The sequence below is a fragment of the Phaenicophaeus curvirostris genome, chromosome 8, assembly GCF_032191515.1.
Source record: "Phaenicophaeus curvirostris isolate KB17595 chromosome 8, BPBGC_Pcur_1.0, whole genome shotgun sequence".
NCBI classification, from domain to species: Eukaryota; Metazoa; Chordata; class Aves; order Cuculiformes; family Cuculidae; genus Phaenicophaeus; species Phaenicophaeus curvirostris.
Window position 1 is genome coordinate 139641 of NC_091399.1, and position 23454 is coordinate 163094.

Sequence of the window (23454 nt, forward strand, 5' to 3'; positions counted from 1 at the left end):
CTGTACACCCGCTGTTGCATGTTGTAGTACAGCATGGGAAGGATTGCCTGGCTTGGGAGAAGTTCAGCAATACAGGCCTTAACATCATGTAAGTGGGGATTAAGAAGAAAAGCTTCAGCTGTATCCTGGAAACTCATTAGCTGAAAACAGCTGAGGAGAGCCAGAATGGTAACTGCAGGATAATTGTGAGCCATGAACCCCTTACAGCTTTGCAGTGGGTGTGGGGTCTCCTCAGCAAGCAGCTGCGACCCAGCTGAGATGCTGGTGCTGAGAGCTTCTGGTGGAGTGGTGCCTGCTGCTGTGCAGCACCACAGGACATCTCTGCTGGGGCAGCTGGGGAGACGTGCTGGAAACTTGAAGAAACTACATAATCAAGAGAAAGCTCAGTAAGTTTATGGAGGAGTTTGTGTGGTGTAGAGTCTACAGTAGCAGAGCACTGGACACAGCGACCCATGAAGTTTCTTCCAGATTTCTGGACCTGAGTCTTGCTGTGCCATGTAATTGCTTCCATGCTATTACACAGGACAGGGTTTTGGCTCAGGTAGGAGTGATTTACTACTGGGTGAAGGGAACTTTCCACAGAAGTGTGGCAGTCTGTCTCAGTCCCGATGTTCTCAGAGTCCCTGATCCCTGTGCTTGGCTCTTGTTCTTTCAGGAGTCATCCCACCTGCAAGGCTCTTACCCAGTGTATGGAGTCCAGCTGTAGGATCAATGGCTCTGTGTCACCTCCTCACCTGTGACCCTGTAGTGAGCCAGCTCAGCTCAACAAACCCATGGAAAATTTGTGTTGCTTTGCCTCAGTTGTGCATTGTGCTGGCGGATGGGGGGAGCTGGGCCACCCCTGGGTGGGCTGAGCCCTGGAGAAGCCTTACCATAAAAACATCAAGGGAAAGAGATTGAAGCCAACTGGAGGAAGTGCAGTCAGGGATTTCTTATAAATCATCTCCACGTCAGCTAAAGTGAGAATCCCCACGCACGTCAACAGTTCCCGACTCTGGCGAAAGCCCTGTGGGCGTTGAAGCTGGCTGACATCACCAGAAAAAGGAAAGAATTCACAGGGAGGGTGATGCCAGTGAACTGAATTCCTGGGTTTGCTGACTGAGTTGTGGCTTGCAAAGCAGAGTGGAGAAAGTCTAAGCACTCAGAGGAGTTCGATATATGTCTGTTTGTCTTGTGATCTGTTTTGGGTTGAGACTGAGAGTCTGAAGGTATCCTAAACAAATGTTTCTTGTTAACTCTTTCTGACACTGAGGAGCGGAAAAGAAGTGATTGGTTCTGTGTGCTGTCCTTATCAACAGCCAGTGAGTGTGAAGTGAGGACCACAGACTGTCTCAATGGAGTGTCTTAGGTCAGTGAAATCAAGAGAAGCAGTGGCCTGCCTGGTTGTGAAGAACCATTGTGTGGATGCATATGGATGGCACAGCTTTTGGAAGGAAGCTCACCACTCATAGCAGGGACAAATTAGTCCCTCTCTTACAATAAGCAAGGCAGAGAGAATGCTCCACAGGTCCAGGGAGCATCACACTTAGCCATCTTTTGTTATGAAGTTGTCCTAGGATGTGTCTCCCCACCTTCTCTAGAGCCACCTGGCTGCAAAGCTCTGATGTCCAGCAACAGAAGTAAGATAGGATTGGAAATTTCTTCATTACAGGTTGTCTGTTCCTAAAGTTACAGATCTCTTGAGGTGAATGATGGTTTCTTGATGCGGTCTCAATGAGGATACTGGCTTCTAGTTTGAGTCCTGGTGTTGGGCCAAATTGTCAAGTTGACCACCTTGGTAGGGTCATCAAGCTCCCAGTGTTGAAGCACAACATAACTCTGGGGAGAGAGAGTCTGCCTGGTTACAGCTTGATTTTGTCTGTTTGTGATTAGGGGCACTTACAAGAGCAGAGGTTTACTGGAGGAAGTGAAGGCGAAGGAGATGCTGTGTCTATATCTAGCCATGCAAAGTACATGAAGGGGCTTTCTTGAAAATCTAGAGAATAAATATTAGCTGAAGAACAGACATCTGTGAGTGAAGTTTTGAAGTGGTTATCAATTGAATGTCCTAGTTTCACTCAAATCACAAAAGGCTGCCTACGTTTTTTTTCATCCGTGAAGATAGTAAGTTGTTTGGAGTGGAGTCTGGAAGAACAAGCTGACCCCCTTTTGCTTTACTGCAATAAAATTATACAGTGTTTTAAAAACTGTTCTATAAACTCTACACTTACTGCTGCTTTCCCAGATCAGTTTTAGCTGCAGTAGATCAAGCTCAGCTAATGAGGTCAGCTGGCGACTGATGCAATATCATATATTTGTTTCAGATTAAATGTGTTAAGAAGTGGATTCTGGCAAAAAAAAATTCATTCTCAGGAAGAAGCACAGAGAATTACCTAAGCCCTAGCAAAAGTCTTGTCTTCAATCAGGCCTGACATGTTAGTACCATGGTATGTGGAAGTGTAAATATTGTACTGCTAACGTTCGTTAGCCACGTTGCCTAATGTATGGCTGGAAGGCGCTGTGGCTGTAGTGGTGTACGTGCAGAGGAGGAATATTTAGAGGATAAAGGATGGAGTTTCGAAGTATTGACTAGCACCCTCGCATAACGCTTTGCTTTCCTTGTCAGCATTCCTGTGCATCCATAAATAAACTCTGCAATTAAATCCTGTTTGTCAGAAGAGCTGTAGTTCTGCAGCTCTGGTGCTGCAGAGCTGAGTCCAAGCGAGCTCCGGTGCCAGTGAGCCAAGGCCACAGCATGAGTTCTGTGAGCTCCCAGCTGGGGACCAAGTGATGGCTACAACCTCCAGGCCAAACTCTGTCTTTTTGCTTCTCTGAGTTTAAGTCATGAACTTATCAGTCACATATTTTTATGCAATTTAATATCTTTTACATGGCTGCATTTTCTCTTCTGTTATTAAAAAAGAAATGGAAAAGCTCTCATGGGCATGAATAAGGATTTATATAATAGCTTGCAATGGCTCCATCAAAGCTATTGTGCTCTATATTGCGAATATCTATTTAATCAGTGGTTTTTAAAAAAAAAAAAAGAACCTTATTTGCGCCGAGTGATTTTTTTTCTTTTTCAGGCTGCAGCAAGAATTTCATGCTCTTGTGAAGATGGAGTGCAGCCAGTCCAGCTACTTTAGGCTTGAATGTTGCTATTGAACCTCCTTTATGCTGGAAAGCGTTTCAAGTACTAAAGATGCTATTCAGATGATTATGGAGCTGCTACAAGAGTCTAGGAAGGAGCATTGCATTGCTAGGATGTTACTTCTGTGACAAAGTACCAGGGTTCATTAACTTATCTGTAAAATTCAAGTCAATAAGCAGCTCATTTATGCTCATTCGCATTTTCTGGATCACAAATTTGCTTGAGAAGCCACATCCTTCCATAGGTCACCACTATTACTTAGGAGCTAGGCCAACTTTTGATGTCTTGAAGGCACCCATAAGGTTTCATCCCCTGCTCCCAGAGAGAACTTTGTTTCTCCAGCCATTGCAAGAGTAGCCTTCACCGTGTGGGCGAGAGCAGTGTGTGGTTAAGGCAGTGCTGGCTCCCTGCTGGGCTAGCGTGCAGGAGAGTCACGGCAGGGATGAGATCCACCAACATGTCTGTGGTTATTTTCTTGGACTGTCTCAGTGGTCAGTGGACTTTTGCTTCCACCTCACACAAGGAAGTGAAAAGGACTGGGAGTTAGTTCTGGCTTAGCTTACTGAGGCAAGCAGAGCCTACGAGTATACGTTTAGACAATTTGGTTTCTGTGTGTGGCTAATTAACAGTATGCATAAAAAAAGGCTGCCTTGTTAGATTAAGTCGTGGAGAACATTTCTTACAATAGTAAAGTAAAAAGCTATAATGAATAAGAAGTGTCCCTACCAATAATAAATCTTTGCAGGGTTCTTTCTACATGGCTTCTCAGCGTGGCACGTGCCATTTGCCTTTTATTGAATAGACTAAACAGTCTCCCTTGCCCAATTAAAGCAGTACCTTGGCAGAAAGGGAAAATCACAAAGCATTTAGGGCTGACTCTGCTAAGAACAAAAGGGCTTGACATTAAGGTTTTGTTCCCCAGTTGCATCTCTTGCCACCCAGCTATCTTGTTTGCTCTTCACGTGACTTGCCATCAGACCTTCGATATCTGCGTGGCCTTTTATGTTCCCCTCGGTCAGATGTTTTGCTGTGTGACACCAGGTTATTAATATAGCATATCGCATTTTATTCTGGCTGAGTGGTATAAAGGGAATACCTGTTGTTTGTCTCCCACCCTGGGTCTGTAATCTTGATCTTTTCCAGACGTTCCAGGCAGCTGGCAGACAGATACCACACAGTCCTGCTTGCTCGGGACTGATTGGTTTCTTGGCCATCATCCAGTTCCAAGTGCACCAGCACATTTGCAGAAAGGTTTCCTATTCTGAAAAGTCAGAGCTGGCCTGATCTCTTACATGAAGGAAGGAAGGAGTTTGATTTCTGCTGGAGTTCAGCAAAAGCATGGAGAGCAAGAGGAAAAGTTTCCAAAACTGGATTTTGGCTTGGACTGGAGAAGGCAGGTGCCAGAGGATGTGGGCAGGTGCCAGGTCTCCTTCCAGTGTCCTGCTGGGACTTAATCTGAGTTTGAACAGGCTAATTTTAATCCATCTTTCCAATTTAAATGATATGGCTACCACCAATCTAGCACATGCAGCTTTTCTGCAAGCAGATGAAGGGTTAAACACTCCCATCACATCTACAGCTTATGAAAATATTGATCTGGAAAATGGTATGGCCCCTTGTAGCCCTGGGCTCAGCCCTGGCTGGAGGTGTTGGTGTGTTCTGGGGTGTTTGCTCAGTGCCTCAGTATTGCCAGGGTCTGGGCTGCATGTGGGGTGCTGGACCCACTGCTGCAGCCCTGTCTGCGCTCCGGGCTGTCCCAGGAGCTTTCGGCAGCTCCTCTCCAGTTTCAGGTGTTTTCTCTCGTGTATTTCATTGGTGAAAGCAAATGTGTCTTTCCCCCTCTTGGAATATCACATCTATGCATACTATCTTCAGGTTTTGCAGCTGTGAGGGTTTTCACACATTCTCTCAATTGTTTTTTAAGTGGGCCCATTTTGGACATTGATTACCTCTGCCTGCTCGTTCTTCGTTAACTCAGTACAAATCTTTATCAATACAACAAAGTACTCAGGATATCTAATTTCTGTTAGTTCAAGAATGAAGCTTTTACTATGATGACGTGAGTCTTAAACTGCAATCAGCTATAATGATTTTGTGCCTACACATTTATGCTTATTCACAGTGGAAACTTTACCTTCTGTGTTATTAAATGGTAATCAATTGTAGCAAGTGCTCTGCTAATATTTCTTCCTAATCTCCAAGTGTTTGTGGCTGTATTGCTGCATTGTTTGCCATTACTGGACTTGATGACTTACAGCTGCATTTAATTCATTCATCATTTGGTGCTGCAATGTATTTTGCTCTCTGCTCCTTCAACTCCATTTCTTTTGAACAGTGGAGCTTTATGTTTTGTAGTAAGTGACTCCAAAATAGTGATTCCAGCAAGTAATTTTCAACATGAAACAGAGTGTTGAAGGGATCACTAATTAAGTAAGATCAAAATGAGCCCTGGAGCAGGTCTTGGGAAGATTTGCAGGTCTAGAGAAAATAAGAGTTATTAAATGATATTTTGGGTGCCAACAGTGCACTATCTGCTTTTACATCAGAGAAATAATTCCTTCCCAAGAGGTTTTTAGAAGTGCAGCACAGAGGAGTTGGCTGAGAAGCAGCGTATCTGATGCCGTGGTGTGAGGAGGCAGTGTAGGAGGCTGGCAGGAGCATTTCTGAAGGGCTTTATGGCAGGATGATGAGCTGAGGAAGAACTTGAGCAAGGAGATGATTTGGCAGTAAGAAGACGTAGACTATTGCAAGCACAAACATGCTGTAGAGGAGTCACAAGATGGTTGTGAAACTGTGTGTGAAGGAAGTGGCAGGCTGGGAGTTTCAGCCAGGAACAGAAGCATAGACTTATGTGCTGTCTCAGTGAGAGACGGAGAACTGTGATGAGAACCGTGTTGATCTGGGCAGCAAAGGCACCCACAGAGGGGGCGGCCTCTGCAGACACAGGCTGTGGTTTAGAAGACTTCTTTTGGTTGGAGAAGCATGCTGTAAGGATGCTAAAAAGGTTAAAGGGAAAAAAGAACAGATCATGGATGGCATATGTAATGGGTAATAAGGTTTGGCTGCTTCCAAAAGCATTCTGCGATCAATAGCTGGCAGGCCTGCAAGAGCTGACTTCCTGAGCTCTGCCACACCTGGAAAATCTGGGGCCTTGTTTTTACTGCATGAGCTCACCATTTGGCATAAAGGCCATGAAATATGCTTCAGAACTTTTGCCCTGCCTGGCTTTTCGAGCCCATAGTTGCTCTCACAGAAGGTTTTCCTCTTGCTGCCCACCAGTTCTGTCGTCTTGCCATGTTATAGAAGGTTTTCTTTCTGCTAAATCAAATTTGCCATCCAGAATTTTTAAGGTTCATTTCAGAGCATGTGATTTAATGGCAGAAAGTAAAAATCTGTTGTTTAAATTCTCCCTTCTGTTTTCAGACAGCCTGAGGAGGAAGGGAGGGAGTTTGGATAGGCAGTGTGTCACTGCTGGTCCCTGCCATGGCTGCACTCAGGTATCCCTTGCAGCTTGCCAATGTCGTTAGTAAAAATGCAAATGTATGGAAATACAGTATTGTGCATGCCAGCAGATGTCATGTTTTGTATTTACTGCCTGTGCCTGCACACATGCTGAAGTGTGGGGTGTATCTAGAGCTATGGTAACGGCGTTGCTGGCAGAGGCACTACTGAAGAGGTCTCATTTGGGATGGTACAAGGTGCTTTTGACACCAGCCCCTTGCATGTGTCTTGCCTGTGTCTCTCCAGAGTGCCTGCCTGCTCTGCTGCTGGGCTTTGGCTTAGTGCAGGAGAGAAGGGACTGGGTCGGCGGCTTCCTGCCTTTCCCACACAGTGCCGAGGGGCAGGAAGGGGGCAAGGAGACCCCAGACCTTGACATCCCTCAAATAAGCAAGCTTCTACAGAGTGGCTAGATGTTCACTGGGATACAGCTCATCTGTGGTGATTCACAGATACCAGTGGGGAAAATGCAGGAACCATCTCTCTCTGAGTGAGCTGGGATGAGGGTTCCTTCCCATGTCCATCAGGAGCAAAGCCTGGGTTTCAGCTGTGGGATAAGCCTCCTACGCCACTGGGCTCTGTCCCACAACGTTGAAGTCAATTATACTATCAATCCCACCAGTAATAACATGAAGTTAGTGTTTACCCCCATTACTCCTACAGGAAAGCTGTTCCGTGATCTGTCTGCTCTTAAGGCGAAAAAAAAAAAAAATCCTTCTCTAGTTTCTAGCCTCTATTTATTCACGTCCAGTTCATAACCACTTGCTCTTGTGCCAGCGTTGTCATTTAGCGTGAATATCTCATCTCTTCTGCTGCCCTTTGTCCCTGGTACATGTACCGAGTCAGGGCATCATCCCTCAGTGGGTGTTTCAGCAGGGTGAATGAGCTGAGCCCCTCTGGCCTTGCTGTCAAGATCCTGATATGTTAATGGTAGCAAAACAAATGAGCAGCAAGAAGTGCGGTGTTGGCTGTGGCTGCGATTGACCAGGATGAAAGAGGAGCTGCAACTTGAAAATGTACATATGAGCCATTTTTCTGCATTTGCTTAGAAACACCATGATTGCCAGTGAAGTGCTTATAGCAAATATTCAATTGAAGTTGTATTAACCACAGGGTACTGATGTCCCTGGTTATTATTGCAGTGCCCTGGAAGAGGATGCCCTTTCCAGCCATCTATTTGGTACACATGCCAAACTGCTTAGAATAAACGTGACTTTCTGCCAGAGGGCCAGGTTTTTCCATTCTTAATATTTTGTCCTCAAATAGTACCAGTTGGCAGATGCTTATGATTTGGATGAGGCCACTTTTGCATTCAGCTTCTGCTGGGCCTGTAATGATCAATGAGAGCTATAAAAAAGATTGTCCTTGAAATCACATCAGTATGCTTTGCTGTTGGCTATGTACACTGTCTTTTCCTGTTGGTAAAAAAGATGAAGAGTATAGACATTTGAAAGACGTGAAGCAAGTAAAATTTTGCTGAAAGGTACCCAACTAGATTAATTATTTTTGGGAGGGCTGAGTCTCCAAAGGGTTTAATGATCTGGGTACCATCTTAGGACATTTAGTTGTCTTTTTGCTGGCAGGGAACACAGATACCAATTATGGATATAAATAAAAAAAAAAACAGGCCAAATAATTATTTTATGAATGAAGTGAAAAGGCTTGGTGCATTTCTCAGTGCAGCAGCTTTCCACACATCCACTGCTGGACTTAGGGTGTTGTAGATGGGCTGAGGGCAGTTTAAAACATGAGTGCAGAAAATCTGTAAATCTTCTGACTCAAAAGCTGTCTGTCCTCCCAGCTCAGATTAGCCAGGTAAAATGGAAAAATCTGTGGTCTCTGCAACTTGTTAAAAATTATTGTCATTTTATTCCTGTCTCCAGTCTGTCTGACAGCAGATCAGAACAGCTATTTGATTTGTAGCTGCTGCCTCGAAGCAGCCTGTCGCAGCCAGCCGGAGTTATGGCAGAGCAAAGAGTCTCACTGTGAGCTTGCTGGCTTGTTTGAAAATGCAAAAGTGCCTCTTGGAGTCATGCCAGGCGATCCTTTTTTTAAGGTCAGGATGAAATAAACCGTGACTCTGGCTGGCAGCCTCATCATCTGGTTCTGTACAGATACGGGAACCCTTTCGTATGTACTGGAAGCAAAGATCATTTGCCGTACAGGACCCTTGAGACTCTTGCTGCTTGCTTGCATTTGCCGTTAGTGCACTATATGCTTTATAAGAGTGTTAAGTGCAGATTACACGTAATAGATATACGAGATACTTTTAAGATATATTGATAAAAGATGCAATATATGGCTTAATTCCTCTTTTATTACTGCTAATACCCTGGTGGGGAAAATGTAAGGCCAGACCCAGTGTACCCACTTGATGGGTGGAATTACCCACCCCAAGCTGGCTCTGGGGAGGGAGCGGAGTTTGTGGGTTGGCAGAAACGCTCTAAGGTGTCCTGGAGCCCCAGCAGAAGGCACTGGACACAGCTGCGTCCTCGTGCTGGGGTCCTCATCACACGAGCCAGACTGCCACGGGCAGCCTCTTCCACAGGAGGCAGCATCTGCGGCTGGTGTATGGGGTAAGAGAGTCTATAAAATGTTACGATGCTTAGATGCGGCTGTAAAAGGTGAACTGACACTGAACAGAGCACAACAGGCAGGACATATTGGGATAAATACTATCCTGTAACTTGAATGTAAACATCTGTGCTGCAGAGCAACACCGTTTCACAAAGCTGGTAATGCCAAAATCCAGCAAGTGTCTACTGAGTAGCATGGTGCTGTCCCCCTGGTGCCTGTCCAGCACCTTTCCAGCGGGGAATAAATGGCAGTTGCCCCTTTGCAAGACCCAACTGGGTCCTTCGGCACAGCAAATGCGCAGCCTGTGTGCCAGAGCAGATTTGGTTCTGATGAGTGGGTGGAGGGTGCTGGGCAGAAATTCCCACAAGGCAAGTAGAAGATCTGTCTAACTGCTGCATGGGAGAGCTAATACCTTGTTAATACCTCAGCTTGGGCAGCAACGGTAGAGAGGAAGAGCAGCTAATCCATACGTTGCTGGCTAGAATATTTTCAGGAGGAAAAGGCCCTTAGGAAGTGGCATTGCTGCCTGTGTGAAGAGTGATCACACTCATACCCAACTGCATTTACAAGCTCTGGAAGTGAAAATATGGAGGATGTCTGCTATGTTTAATTGCGCCTTCTATTTTTCAGAGGCTAATGGCAGTGAACCATAGCAAGATGATAAAATAGCCCAGAATGTATATTTGGTAAAATAACAAGTGGTTCATGGAATTCGGGATTTCTTCTTTGGGGGACTTAAACAACCACATGGTGTTAGCTTGTTACAGGATAATGTCAAGCTACTTATCTGTAGTAAACATGAAAAGGATTAGAATTCTTAGAACCCTCCATGCTAGAAGAAAATCCAAACTTGCTTTTACCTCCCTCCTGTACTTTTCTCACCATCTCCTGGTGACTGTTTGGGCACAGTGCAAGGCTGCAGCCAGGTCAGCCCGGCATCCTTAGGCATGCGTGGTGGCTCCACAGCCTAGTGGCTTTCAGCGGTGCTGGGGACTGAATGGCACTGGGGAGAAGTAACGGCTCAAGGACCTAATGTGCCAGACTGAGAGTTTCAGGCAGTGGTTGCTGCAGACACTGAACAAGCAGGTAGCACAATGCCTTCTTTGTAGTGAATAGTGATCTAAAAAGCTAAAAGAGTACTTTGTACCATCCTTCAACATCCAGCAGTGCTTGTGCCGAGCTGGCGGCTGAGCTTACATTTGCTGCTGTGCAAACTGTGAACCTCAGTAGCGTAATGCTAGAGTTAGAGGTGCTGCTGCTGGAGAGAGGTAAGGGCTCTGACTACATAGTTTTACCTTTGTGTTGTCCTGAAGATGGACCTTGGCTGCAAAGGGAATGCCGCCAGCTCTCTGGTCTGCCTTGGACATGGGGCCTGTGATTCAAAGTTGTGTGTAAGCACAAGGCAAGCTAATTCCTGGCCCTGTCCTCCACGATGGGCTGTGGGCCATGGCAGGGGGGTGTGTTGTACCTGTTGAAGGAAAATGCTGCTAGGAGGCATGAACTTGTATATTCAGAGACAGCAAAGTCAAATAAACATATATTTTTGCGTTGTTATACATACGGAGGCTTAATAACATGTTTAGCGGCAGATGACAGTTTATATTGCAAACACTTAAATAAGTGCTGCTGGGATTTCTGTGCCAGGCAGCTGTGGTACGCATTGCTGGGAGGGAGTGCAAGGAGTTTGCTGGCTATATTTCAGGAGGCACGGGTGTTCAGGCTCTGGAGATAAAGAATTAGGAGCCACACAAGGGGCAAACCTGGCAGAGGAATTTCATCACTTTGAGAGGCCCCTGAAAGCTAGAAGGTGTTCCCCTTGATGGGAGAAGGAGAGAAGGAGAAATCAAAGTACTCTGCAGTGTTGAGAGCAGTCAGCCTCATGAAGCCTGGTGCTGGTGCTAGGTCATCTCCATTGGCTGTCGGTGTGCTCAGCGCCGGCACGCCTGCTGTGTATCCCATCCTGTTTCATTGAGTGCTGATGGTTTGAAGCCCAGACCTTTCCATGTGAAAGATTATTTAGAAAAAAAAAAAGCAAGCTGTTTGGATAATGGAAAACAGGTGCACAAAATTAGATAGCAGTGAGAAGCAGTCATGCCTGTACAGATCTGAAGATGTAAGAAACAGCATTTTTCATTGCTAACGCTGTTGAAAATCCAGCTGAATGTCTTGGTGAAAAGCAGGTCTCTGATGATTGCGAGAGGATCTTTTTAAAGAGCAGAGTCTGCTTAGACTTCCTGAAATACTGTATTTTGGAAACATATTTGATACTATAGTAAAGGTGGCACTGTAGTTAGAAGATCAGGAGTAATGCCCTCAGGAATGAGCCTGAGAAGGCAAAGCAGATGGTAAACCCTCTTGTAGAGTCAGTGCTGTCATCCCCAGGAAAAGTGTAAATTCATAACATAAACAAAAAGTACACAAGCCTGCCTGGTTTGATAGACTTAAATGTGTCTGTCTTTGTGTTTCATGTTACAGATCTAACAAACTGTAGGGCTGTGTAGCTCTCATGGCAACCATTTGACTTGCAATGACTATTCAAATGACTCTGAATTACATCAAAATCGTGGTGCAATCCTGTTTTTCAGTTTTTGTGCCAAATCTTACCACGTTCCAAGGCTGCTGTCAGGCAATGCTAATTCAGGGACAGCGCACTCCGGATACTGTTTCTTCCTTATGCTATTCCACAAAATAGTTTTTGTGCCAAGACCCCCTTGCAGAAGTAGATCAAAGAGCTGGAAAGCTGAATTGTTGAATAAGTTGGAAGCAGCATCTTCTGCTGGGACACCTTGGCGACTGGCATGTTTTCACGTGAGGGTGGTGCTGTGCTGTGGGAAGGAGCAGGGCTGGCTTAGGATTGGTTTAGGACTGATTTGATAGGAACAGGTCCTCATGGACAGTGCAGGGAGCTGGCCCCATCACAGTGCGAGGGCAGAGATGGCTGAAGGGCGGTGGGGAGTCTCACAACAGAGATCCCTCTGTCTGCGGAGGCTTGGTTGGGCTTTCCCGCTGTGATAAAGGATGGCAGTGGGTTTTAATGTAGAGAAATTATAGTCATTACTGTAAAAAACCACAGCATTTGGACAGCTGAGGCTTGCTTTTATTAATGTTCTTTGTTCTGCAGAATGACGCATGAAACCTTGTTGTGTTTTACAGCTGAGCATGATTTCTCCTGGCTTGCTGTTGCCTATTTCCTCCCTTTATTACTGTGTTAGGATCGTATCTTTCCACAGGTTCAAAGCAAGCATCCCCTTCGCTGCCTGTTGGAGCGAGCCACAGCTAACTCCTGCCACCTGCTGTCTCTATCTTTGCTCTTCACTTTATTAAGATCCTGGTTTATTAAAATCTGCAGAGAGAGAAAAGAGACAGGGCTGCGGCTGCCTTGTCCCTTGCATTGACCCTCTTGCTGAGCGTTACTCTTCAGCCTCCCTGCTCCTCCTGCTGCCAGCCCCACTGCTTCCCCTTCTCCATCACCCCTAGCTTTCCTCTCATCCAGCTAGGTAAATAGAGAGTCTGGACTCTGAGGTTAACTGAGGCCTGGCTCCAAGAGAAAGCCAGGGGACCGGCCACCTTCCTTCACAGCTCTGCAGCCCTGAAAGGGGTTACTCGCTGGGCTGTGGCACTGCCCTGGCCATTGCATGCTTTGACTTTCCTGGGCTCGTTGTGCTTTTGCCAGGTTGAGTTTTGCTTGTCGAGTCTGCTGTTCCCTTTGCCTGGCACTGGGATTTGTGGCTTTCTGCATCAACTGGATCCTCCTCTGCATCTGCTGCTGGGTTTCTGCTAGTGGTCAGTAACCCTGAGAATGTGCTCATCTTAGGAGTGCCACTCACCCGCTCTCATGAACTGAACATTCCTGAATTCTCTGGTAAAAACAGGCAGGGCTGAAGAGACTTGTTTTTGTCTGTCGCTCAAGTCCTTGATTTGCAGCTATTTTCAGGCCTAGGGATTGCCACTGATTCATATCAGTAGTTAACTAATGCTCATCCCATTCGGATGCTGTCACCTTTCCTCCTGTGGAGCCACTTTTTAGCTCTGTGCAACGGGGCTTAACTTCTTAGAAGTCCTCAGTAGCCCCCTGAGACTGTCACAACGCTTGGAAATGGCTGAATAAACCTGATAACATGTTGAAAGCTGGTGGGGAATGATGTGAGCTTGGTGGGCTGGAGCTCCCAAGGCTGGAAGCAAGGAATACTTTGTGGAGAGATCTATAGAGGACAGATGTTTATGTATCTCATATTGAATGATTTATAGGGACCTTAGATACCAGGTATGTGACCTACATGTTTAGGTAGCGTAATTTTGAGTCTCAGCAGTGCCCACTTAATACTGAGCCTGCTGGGCATCCACATGCTTGTGCAGAAGAGAGCCTGGCATCAGCATGGGAGGTAAGGGAAAGGAGCAGCACGTCATGGTGAGTGACTGTGCTTTGGGCCAAAGATATTTCACCCACCATCCCTTGGCATGGACATGGGGTGAGGAGCAACTGCAGAGTAACAGTTCGAGTGTTTGCTGGTATTTTATGGCTGGAACTTGCTGAACTGCTTTTGGTGCTCCTGTGCCAATGTTGTTTCAAAAATTGGATGTCTTGACTGTGAGTGCTGTTGCTCGAAGATACTGCAAAGCAAATTATAGCTTTTTTTTTTTTCTCTAGCCTGTTGTAGTGGTGCTTTGTCCTTTGCCATCTTTATTTTTAACCAGACAAATGAAGCTTTATTTTCCATTTATGAGAAGGCTGTGGGGTGCTGCAGAAGATCCAGTCATTTATTGCTCCACCCCAGTAAGTAGTTTCTGGAGACATTAAAAAAATCTGTTGGAGCACCCACTCCCTCCCAAGCACAAACACAACTATAAATACATCTTTATGTTATAAATATAACTCCTTAAGTAAAGTACGCAGTCCCTCAGATGCTATGTATCATTACTGATATTTGATAAATTGTTCAGTAATTCATCATCTGTTGCTTGTACAAAGTAGCTGGTGTATGAACTTGAAAGTGCCAGGAAGCAACTTGCATCAGGGGCTGCCACGTCAGGGTGTGCAGCCTGTGTTTCACCCGCACTGCTGCCTCCAGGGCGTCCCCCTCCTGCGTCACTGGACACAGTTTGGTGTCACGCCACAGTGTGGTGCTTGTCCAGGAAAGGCATTCAGTTGTATTGTACGGGAACCTGAAATGCTTCTGCAAAACCTAAGATTGAGGTTGTAGTTGGTGCCAGGTTTTGAGTGGTGAGAGAGTTTGTTCCCTGCTCTGCACCCTTCCTGCCGATACCCAGAGAACCAGGCTATGACACAGAGTCTGGATTTTAATCAGATTACTTGACTGGGAGGTAGAATGCCTTAATACTTGGAGGTGTCAGGTCACTGTCCGAACAGGGGAGAGGCTACTTTTGTTCTCAACCTGCTTGGTCTTTCGTTCTGCACAGCCTTGTATCTAAATAATGCAGGTTGAGTACAGCAATGGCACCTTCCCATCAGCAGGTTTCCCCAAGATTCCCTACCGGTTATACCCTTCTGCTGTGTTTGGTGTTTCTCTACCCCTTCTCATTTATCTCTTGGTCAACCTGTATTGAATGTGTGTGTGTGGACTCACAGTAGAGAAGAGAGTAAACCGAGGTAAGTTTTGTAACTGGACGCAGACTCCCTTGTTTTTTTTCAGGGTTGCATGCGTTGCTTTCAGATCGACAAGAGATTTTGCTGGGTTCTTTTCCTAGGTACCTTGTCTGCCTCCCCGTGACATAGTAGGGTGGAGGAAGAGATGAAGTCTCCCTGCTGCTGTGCTCAGGGTGATCTATTAACTTAATATGATGAGTGGGAACAGGCAGTAATGAGGAGGGATAGAGAAATATATGGCAGGGACTGCAGCGCATTGTTGTGGCCATGGTCCGAGTGCATGCTCAGCTGGGTGGCATGGTTAAGGGTGGTCATCAGGCACAATAAATTGGGAGAACATCGGGAATGGGGGGAAGCATGTGCTGTGTCAGGAGTGAGGACTTGGCTCCCGCTGCAAGTGAGGTAGAGCCTCGGACTTCCAAAGGCAAGAAAATTCATACTGAACGCAGCCGTACTTCACTTGGCTTAGTTGGAACATAGTCACACATATGGTATTTATATCAGGTCCAAGTGCCCAGGTAGGGGAGTCCAACCTGCTTATTTTCAGGGTTTACAAGGGGTGTAAAACTTACTAAAGTGTCCAGAGTGACTTCAGCCACAAGTTGCATCTGCCAAGTTATGAAACCGTAAGAAACTGGGTGTGTAATGGAAACGGTGACAGAAGGTTAGGGTCTTTTTTATTATTTTTGTAAGCAGTCCTCCATTTTGCAGCCCAGCTACTTGAAAGTCGCAGAACTGGTATTTCAAGTAGCTAAGCCGTGAACTATGGCTGAAAAGAGACTTGGGCATCCAGCTCGCAAAATTGCCAAGTCCTCACTAATCTCACAGGATTTCAAGAGTTTGCTTCCAGAACAGAAGGAGACAGGGCTTGACTGGAGGATAGTGACACGTCACAGCTCCTTGAGCCCCTGTTACACTTGCAAGGCTTAGCATGAAGTTTGAAAAATCAACCCCCTTGACTCCTGCAAACGCTGCAGCTGTGGGGTGGCATGGGGAGAGCTGCAGAGCTTGGGGATGACGTTTGGCTGCTGTGTGTACTGAGAGTGACAGGAGCTGCACTGAGCTTAGCAAAGTTCAAGCTGAAAGGGGTCTGAGCAGATGCAGTCAGGAAAGAAGCTTCCAGATTAAATATTTTATTGTTATGCAGAGTCCTGCTTGCATACAATAGAAATATGCCAGTGAGAGGCTCCAGTAAATGTGGCCCTGCATCTGCAGTACTGAGTGAATGAGAGGATGTGAGCAATGTCAGCGCGATACACTTAGGGCAGTCCTGCGCCATGCACCGAAAACATCTTTTGGAAGATGTGAATGACATGCAGTATGTGTTTCGTTCGCAGCTTCGATGTGGAAAATGGTCCGTCACCAGGTCGCAGCCCACTGGACCCGCAGGCCAGCTCCTCGTCAGGACTCGTATTGCACACGACGTTCCCAGGCCACAGCCAGCGCAGGGAGTCATTCCTGTACAGATCTGACAGCGACTATGACTTATCACCAAAGACGATGTCCAGGAACTCTTCTCTCCCAAGTGAACAGTAAGCATAAATTCAGTCATGTTTCACAGTAACTAAGAGCTTTACATGGCCTCCTGTAATCCGCAGAGCTCTTTCAGGAGGTGTTTATGGGTGGTACTCGCATTTCATAGCCTGAGTGCCTGAGACAGTTGCTTTTAAAGTCTGCCAAGGCATGACTTCCCCCTCCCCATCCCATCCTTGAAACATTCCCGTTTTCACAGAATCACAGAATAACCAGGTTGGAAGAGACCCACCGGATCATCAAGTCCAACCGTTCCTATCAAACACTAACCATGGTTTCTCCATGGTTTAGCAGAAAAGCTGTCAAATCCATACCCTGACGTAACAGGGAATTATTGCATTTTACCTTTCCTGGTACTAGTTCTTCACATGGAATTGTTTGGGGTGTGAAACACTTGTAGGTAATTGTAGGGTAGTGTCTGGGCTGTGCTCAGAGCAGATACCACTGCAAGATGCCTGTCTCTCCTGCAGGCAGGAGAACCGTGTCACTCCAGTGCTTGGCTTGCTTGCACACTCTTTTCTCTGTTATACTCTCACCGTGCATTCCCAGAGCCTGGTTAACATCATCTCTGCTTTTTCTTAAGTAGGTAACGCTCCATTAGCCTGGACAATAGAAATATGACTGTACTTGTATTTACAGTATTACTTTTCTCCGTCCCGTTTTCTGTCATGGGTTGTTCGCTAGAACTGAGTGGAAAATACAGCAGAAAGCCGAGACAGATGGTTGAGCTAGAGAGGATCAGTACAACACAGAGCATGGAGCTTAAATGAGTGTCCTGGATATGCAGCCCTTTATTTTAAAAGGCACAGTTTTAAGTTTTAAAGTGATCATTAAGCTATAAAAAAAGTGCTCATAAAAAAGTTAAGCTGTTATGAAAGCCCTGAAGTTTTGTCATGAAATAGAAATCTAAATATTAGCAAGATCCACAAGAATTCTCCTGACAGAGAACATCCCTGTTAGTTAACATCTAGTAAATGTTTACCAGAGACAAAGTAACCGCTCTGAGTTATGCAAATACCATGTAAACGATGGATTTTAATACCTGATTGGTGTTCCCAGCAGTGTGCTGGTGAACACAGCTGTACTGTGGCAGGGAGAGTCCCATCCAGCTGTACTCACCCCCGACATCTCCTCCAGCGTCTTAGCTGCCTGCAGTTAGAGGTGTCTGTTTACTGCAGGTATCAAGGCTTCTGCAGCACTTGGGGGAGTCAGCATCTCATATCAGTGATATGATGTCAGTGTTGAGATAACTTCAATTAAAATGTAGCCTTAGCAGCACTGATACGTGAGTCTGGACAAGTAGACATACTCTGTGGCAGCACAGCCAGGGAGAATACCCCTGAAGGGTATTTGAAGGGGCCTAGCATTGGTGGACACCTGTTTAGAATTGCCCATGACAGCCTGAGGCCATGCCTGCTCTCTTCTGCCTGCAGCCGTGCCTTATCTCTCCTGCGTGCAGCCATGCCCAGTCTCTCCTGTCTGCAGCTCTACCTGTTCTGTCTGCAGCCATGCCCCATCTTTCCTGTGTGCAGATGCGTTTGCTTTCCTGCCTGCAGCCGTGCCTGCTTTCCTGCCCTCACACAGTGCATTAGGTGCACATTACAGAACATCAAGGGATGGGAGCCCACCAGCAGCCTCACTGGATTCCCTTGCTTTCCAACCACAATCAGGTCTGCAGTGTGCAGCAATACCTCTGCCCTGCTGTGTATCAGTTAGATAAATCATACTGGATTTTGTATATATGCAGAAGTACTATATACAGTATTGCAAAAAAAAAATCCCTCCTGTTGATGGTGACAATGTATTTTTCTCAGAACTTCTGCTCAAATCTTCCATGATGAAAACAGCCAGATAAAAACCCAGAGCCTGAATAACATTAGAGAATGTGGCAGAGATCAACAAAAGCCAGGAAATTCAAAGCTGACCTTTCCCTGGACCGTTATGTGTTTTTTTCCACCGTGGTGCTGCCTTAACTTTTGAATTTCCTGGCTTTTATTGCCTGGTGTTACCAATCCGAACAGCCACTCAAGCCGAGTTGTTTTGGGTAGGCACTGAGAGACCTTTCCATTAGAAATGCGGTTTTATGTAGTGTTAAATAAACGCTGCGTGGGTTCATGTTTTTTTGCCATGGGCGCTGCCTAGGGAAACCTCCCTCTGTCAAATGCTTTTTCTCTGAGGCGAACAACGCCCTGTTTGAGGTAAATTTACACATTTTCTCCATTTTTTCCTTAGGCATGGGGATGACCTGATCGTCACACCTTTTGCCCAGGTGAGTTGGCTTCTCAGATTGAGACAAAACCCACCTAAAACTTTAGGCAGAGAAGATAACGTCTCTGGTTTTGGCTCCCTCATAGGTGCTGGCGAGTCTACGAAGCGTAAGGAACAACTTCACGCTCCTCACCAATTTGCACGGCACCTCCAACAAGTAAGAGCATCTTTTTTCATTCCCTTGTAGCTCACACGCAGCAGGGGCCGGTGGGCTCTAAGCATGGGGGTCAGTCACTGTTCCCCACCTGCCGCCCCCCAGCTCGGACCACACCGGCCCTGGGGCTACATCCACGCTTGCCCGAAGTCCCCTTTGCAGAGGACACCAGGGGGAGCCAGCCAGCCACCTTCTCCCCAGGCCACATCCCCAGGGGCATCGAATCACAGAATGGATTGGGTTGGAAAAGGCCTTAAAGACTATCCAGTTCGACCCCCGCTGCCACGGGCAGGGACACCTCCTGCTGGATCAGGTTGCTCAAATCCCCATCCAACCTGGCCTTGAACACCTCTAGGGATGCAGCAGCCACAACTTCCCTGGGCAACCTGTGCCAGTGCCTCACCACCCTCATATTGAAGAATTTCTTCCTAATGTCTAATCTAAGTCCTCTCCCGTACAATTTAAAGCCATTCCCCCTTGTCCTTTCACTACAAGCCTTTGTAAGCAGTCCCTCCCCAGTTTTATTTTAGCCCCTGGTACTGGAAGGTCACCATAAGATCTCCCCGGAGCCTTCTCTTCTCCAGGCTGAACAACCCCAACTCTCTCAGCCTGTCCTCATGGCAGAGGTGCTCCATTCTTTGGATCATCTTTGTGCCCTTCTCTGGACGGGTTCCAACAGTTTCATATCCTCCTTATGTTGGGGATTCCAGAACTGTACAGAATACTCCAGATCAGGTCTCACAAGAGAGGAATAGAGGGGCAGAATCCTCTCCATCACCCTGCTGGCCACGCTTCTTTTGATGCAGCCCAAGAATCGGTTGGCCTTCTGGGCTGCGAGTGCACATTGCTGGCTCCTATCGAGCTTCTCATCAACCAGCGCTCAGGACTCCTAGGACTATAGGCAGGTCAGGCACCGCTCCCTCTAGTGGCCACCGACTGGAGCGATTGGAAAAGCTCAGAGAACCTGAGAAGAGACGTTTTTCTGCTTGGGAAGAGTTGCAGCGCGTTCCTAGGCATGTTGGGTGCATGGGATGTGGTATCTTCTTCGTTTTTGCCATCTTGGTTGGCCCAGGCATTTGTTAGGTGTGCAGCTCAGAGTGAAGGCGTCGCTGGTGTTTGGTCAAGCCGTGGTGCTGGACAGCATTTCCATGGGTGGTTCACAAAGAAAGGCAGTCATGGGCAAACAGTAAGCTCCAAGGAGGGGAACCCCAAGAGGGAAGCTGTGGGGATGGTGAGGGTTTCCCCAGCAGGGCAGGCAGCAGCGTCCTGCAGCTCAGCACTGAGGGGCTTCCTGGGGGACCAGCCTGTGCTTCCTTCCTACAATGCCTTTTTTGAGACTATAATTGCACTGAATAGGGAAGGTGATGCATTGAACTTAAGAGAAGGGTGTTTTTTTCATACCTGCTGAACAGGAGAAACCCAACAAGCTCCTTTTTATACTTTTGACCGGAATTACCATTTCCCCCTAGCTATTTGTAATGAGCCAGTCATCATCATTTTCTAGCCTGTTTTGCCCCAAGAGAGCCATTTTGCATGAAAGTGGCATCATTATTTCCTGGCTATGTTGGGTATGCACCCACCCATCCCATCCTTGGACTGGCAGGCGCTGCTTCCTCCAAGTGTTCTGCTGGCTCCTGAAGTGTGGGACAAGGTGCAAAAATCCAGTGGGACTGCAGGCTTGCTTCACTGCTGCACATGTGAGTGGTATCGCCCGATTGCCCACTGTGGGCTCTGCTTTCTTCTTCCAATGAAATCTTATATTTTATATAAAGCCCAGTATTTTATCCGAGTGTATGGTTTTCCTCTTGTTGATTTCTGTTTGCAAAGTTTGATTGGAAGAAACTGCTGCATTCCAAAATGGAGATTAATAGAAAAACAGATGGCTGAAATAGATTCCTTTTTTTGAAGTTTTGCTTTTTTGAACAGCTCAAGCATTTCAGCTTATGAGGACTCTGAAATTGGACAGGGCTGGAAGGAAGCGGGGGCGTAACCTGTAGGACACAGGGGCATCTTACAGTGTCCTTTTGAAAACATTCCCAGATTTGATTAAGGTATAAAGTCATGCGGCCAGCCAAAATAAAAGTCATTAACTGTTTAAACCATTATATACCAAACATCCAAGTCCGTGGCAGAATGTGCTTCCAGGTGCTGCAGAGCTTCCTGCACACTTTCCAAACAGTTCTGCTGGGTTAGAGCCGTGCTGCCAGCTCATGATTTTATCATATGTCTCATAATATGTGGTATTTTACTGAAACTTCTACTCGGGGATCATGAGAATCTCAGCTTTTCTTTAGCTCCTGCTCTTCCCTCTTCTTTCCTCTCTTCCATCCCTCCTGCCCTGAGAATGAAAAAGAGGATGCCGTCCTGCATATTTACAGAAATGCTGGAAAATATGAATGTTAAGGGCTGGAGGAAAAAAAACCAAGTAGAAGTCATGTTTTTTGGACTTTAACATCAGGGGTTTTAGGACAGTTTCCTGATTGGAACAGAGGAGAGTATGATTAATGGTTTCAGAGTGCCTGAGTTTGGCAGATGTAGCCCAGAACATGGTCAGAAAGCATCTGGCGCCTACTCCTCTTAACACTTGCCGGCAAGCAAGATGGAGCTGGAAGTGGGAGCTATATATGCTTGAGTGTGGTGGTGTCTAGGAAGGGACTGTGCAGTGAAAATGCAAATTTCTGGATCTCTGTTGCCTGAGCCCTGGCTGCTGTGGAAACTAGGATGGGCACGGCCAGGACATAGTTTGAGGATGCTGGGAGCAGTGCTGTTCCTTTTCAGGCTCTGCAGCGGGAAATACCCTGTGGAATATTAGTTCATCCCTCCCCGCCCCCCACCAAAGGCATGTCTGTGCAACTCAGCACAGGGTTTGGAGATACCTGGAGCACATCTCCCCAGATACTGGAAGCCCCAGTGCGGTGTCCATATTGGGGAGTTTCTGTTTTTCAGAGATTTCAAGATTTGGCTTTTCAAAGGCTCAGCAGAGGCAGGTTGGGGCAGATTTTCAGAGAAGTCAGCATCCAACACGTGCGCCCTGCGCTCAGCCCTTCGAAGCATCTGAGTCCCGCAGCTCGCTCCAGAAAAGCTGAGCCTTTGAAATCCCAGCCGGCAAGTGGGTGCTCTGCCCAGGGGAGCCTGCTGCTCAGGAGCAGGTTTGGAGCCCCGCCGGACCACGTGCCACCAGCAGACTGCAAGGCTAGGGCCAAGGGTTTGAAGCAGGACTGTAGCTGTAACTCTAATGCAGATCTTAGCTGGTTAGCAGGGCCTTCCTGGAGCCCTTCTGAAGAAGCCCCTGGAGCTACAATTGCAGCAGAATTGAGCTGCTCACTTGCTTTGATTTTAGCTTCAAAGGAGAGCTGGCAAATAATGGCTGTTTCAGTTCTGTTCTGACTCAAAAAACTTGGGTTAGGAGGTTGGCTAAGAAAGAGTGTGGGGAAATCTGGCTTCAGTTAAAATGTATCAGAAACTTCTTAGAGAAGCAAAAGCCCCAAGTTTCATTTTTGGTCAGCCTGAAAAATTGCATTCAGTCCAACATGAAGGATCTTGATTTTAGTGTCAACTCTTTTTTTACTTCTTTAAAAAAGAAGTTTCTTTTTTTTCCCAAGTAAATTATGGTTTCAGCTTGAAAAATTAACAGTTTTATTTGGCGAATCTCACAATGAAATATTTTGACACTTGGAGAAATACTTCACCATTTTTCCAGTCAGACCCTGTTTGCTTGGATTGAGCCAGTTTTTCAAATAGCTTTTGGTCCTTCAAAAATCCAGTCTTTTCTGATGAAATTGTTGCTCCTAGTCAAAAAAGAAGGTCCTTCAGCTGCTTCAGAGCTTTTGCTAGTGACTGCAGTATCCTCTTACTCGCTTTCAGGTGCAATTCAAACTGTTAACTGGTGGGTTTAAAGGCACACGTTTCTCACCTTGCCTAAGGCATTGCCTTGGTGTAGTAGCTGGCATTGCTTCAGGGCTCAGTCCAGACCTTGTAGGGAAAAGCTTTTCAGGAGAAGGTCTTGATTCTGGAGACCCACTGACCCCTTCAGCCACAGAGACCAGCCCTTGCTGACTTCCAGCCATATTTTGAGCAGAAAGTTGTGAAAGCAGTGTGGGATGAGGGCACATCTTTCCTTTTCAGCATGTGCGTGTGCTTAGCTGGGGGGCATAAAGTCTTTGGATTTTCCTATCAGATATATGGATATTGCCAATTAACTGCCATATAAATTTGAAGTGGTTTGGGCTTTTTTGTGAGTGTGAAAAAGAGCTGGCAGTTTGAAGTGCCAACAGGGTTTGAAATCGTAAAATAATACCTATTTATAAAGTATTCTTTATCTCTCTTAGGAGATCTCCAGCAACGAGTCAGCCGCCTGTCTCCAGAGTTAACCTGCAAGGTACGTGTGTGTCTTTGATAATCACCTGCAAGGTCAGATGCAGACGAAGGCTTGTTGCACATCATTTTACGAACAGCTGCTTCTCTGCCCCTCTCCCTCTGGTGCAATTCCAGGCTTACAGAGCTTCTTCTGGGTTACTTGTGTAAAACCAATACAAGAGAACCAGCAGGCCCAAATACTGTTATTTTCATGTTTAGGGATTGGATTTATTCGTGCATGTTAGCATAAAAGCCAAACATGATTTTGGTTTGATAGTCACGGCCACAGTGACTGCTGTTGTTCTGAGCCCCTGTGCTGCACAGGCCTGAACA

General features: G+C 46.4%; 1 protein-coding gene across 3 annotated transcripts in view; it reads left to right on the forward strand.

Moving 5' to 3' along the window:
* Nucleotides 1-23454, forward strand: part of LOC138723156 (3',5'-cyclic-AMP phosphodiesterase 4B) — a 170661-nt gene that overhangs the window by 91952 nt on the left and 55255 nt on the right. For 2 of the 3 annotated variants that reach the window (XM_069862043.1, XM_069862045.1), the window contains exons 2-5: nt 16148-16342; nt 18576-18612; nt 18698-18768; nt 23094-23143. In XM_069862043.1, coding sequence (XP_069718144.1) covers nt 16148-16342; nt 18576-18612; nt 18698-18768; nt 23094-23143 — 353 coding nt within the window. Of the gene's footprint in view, nt 1-4407; nt 4548-16147; nt 16343-18575; nt 18613-18697; nt 18769-23093; nt 23144-23454 lie in introns of those variants that run through there. The other variant, XM_069862044.1, reaches the window with a different exon arrangement.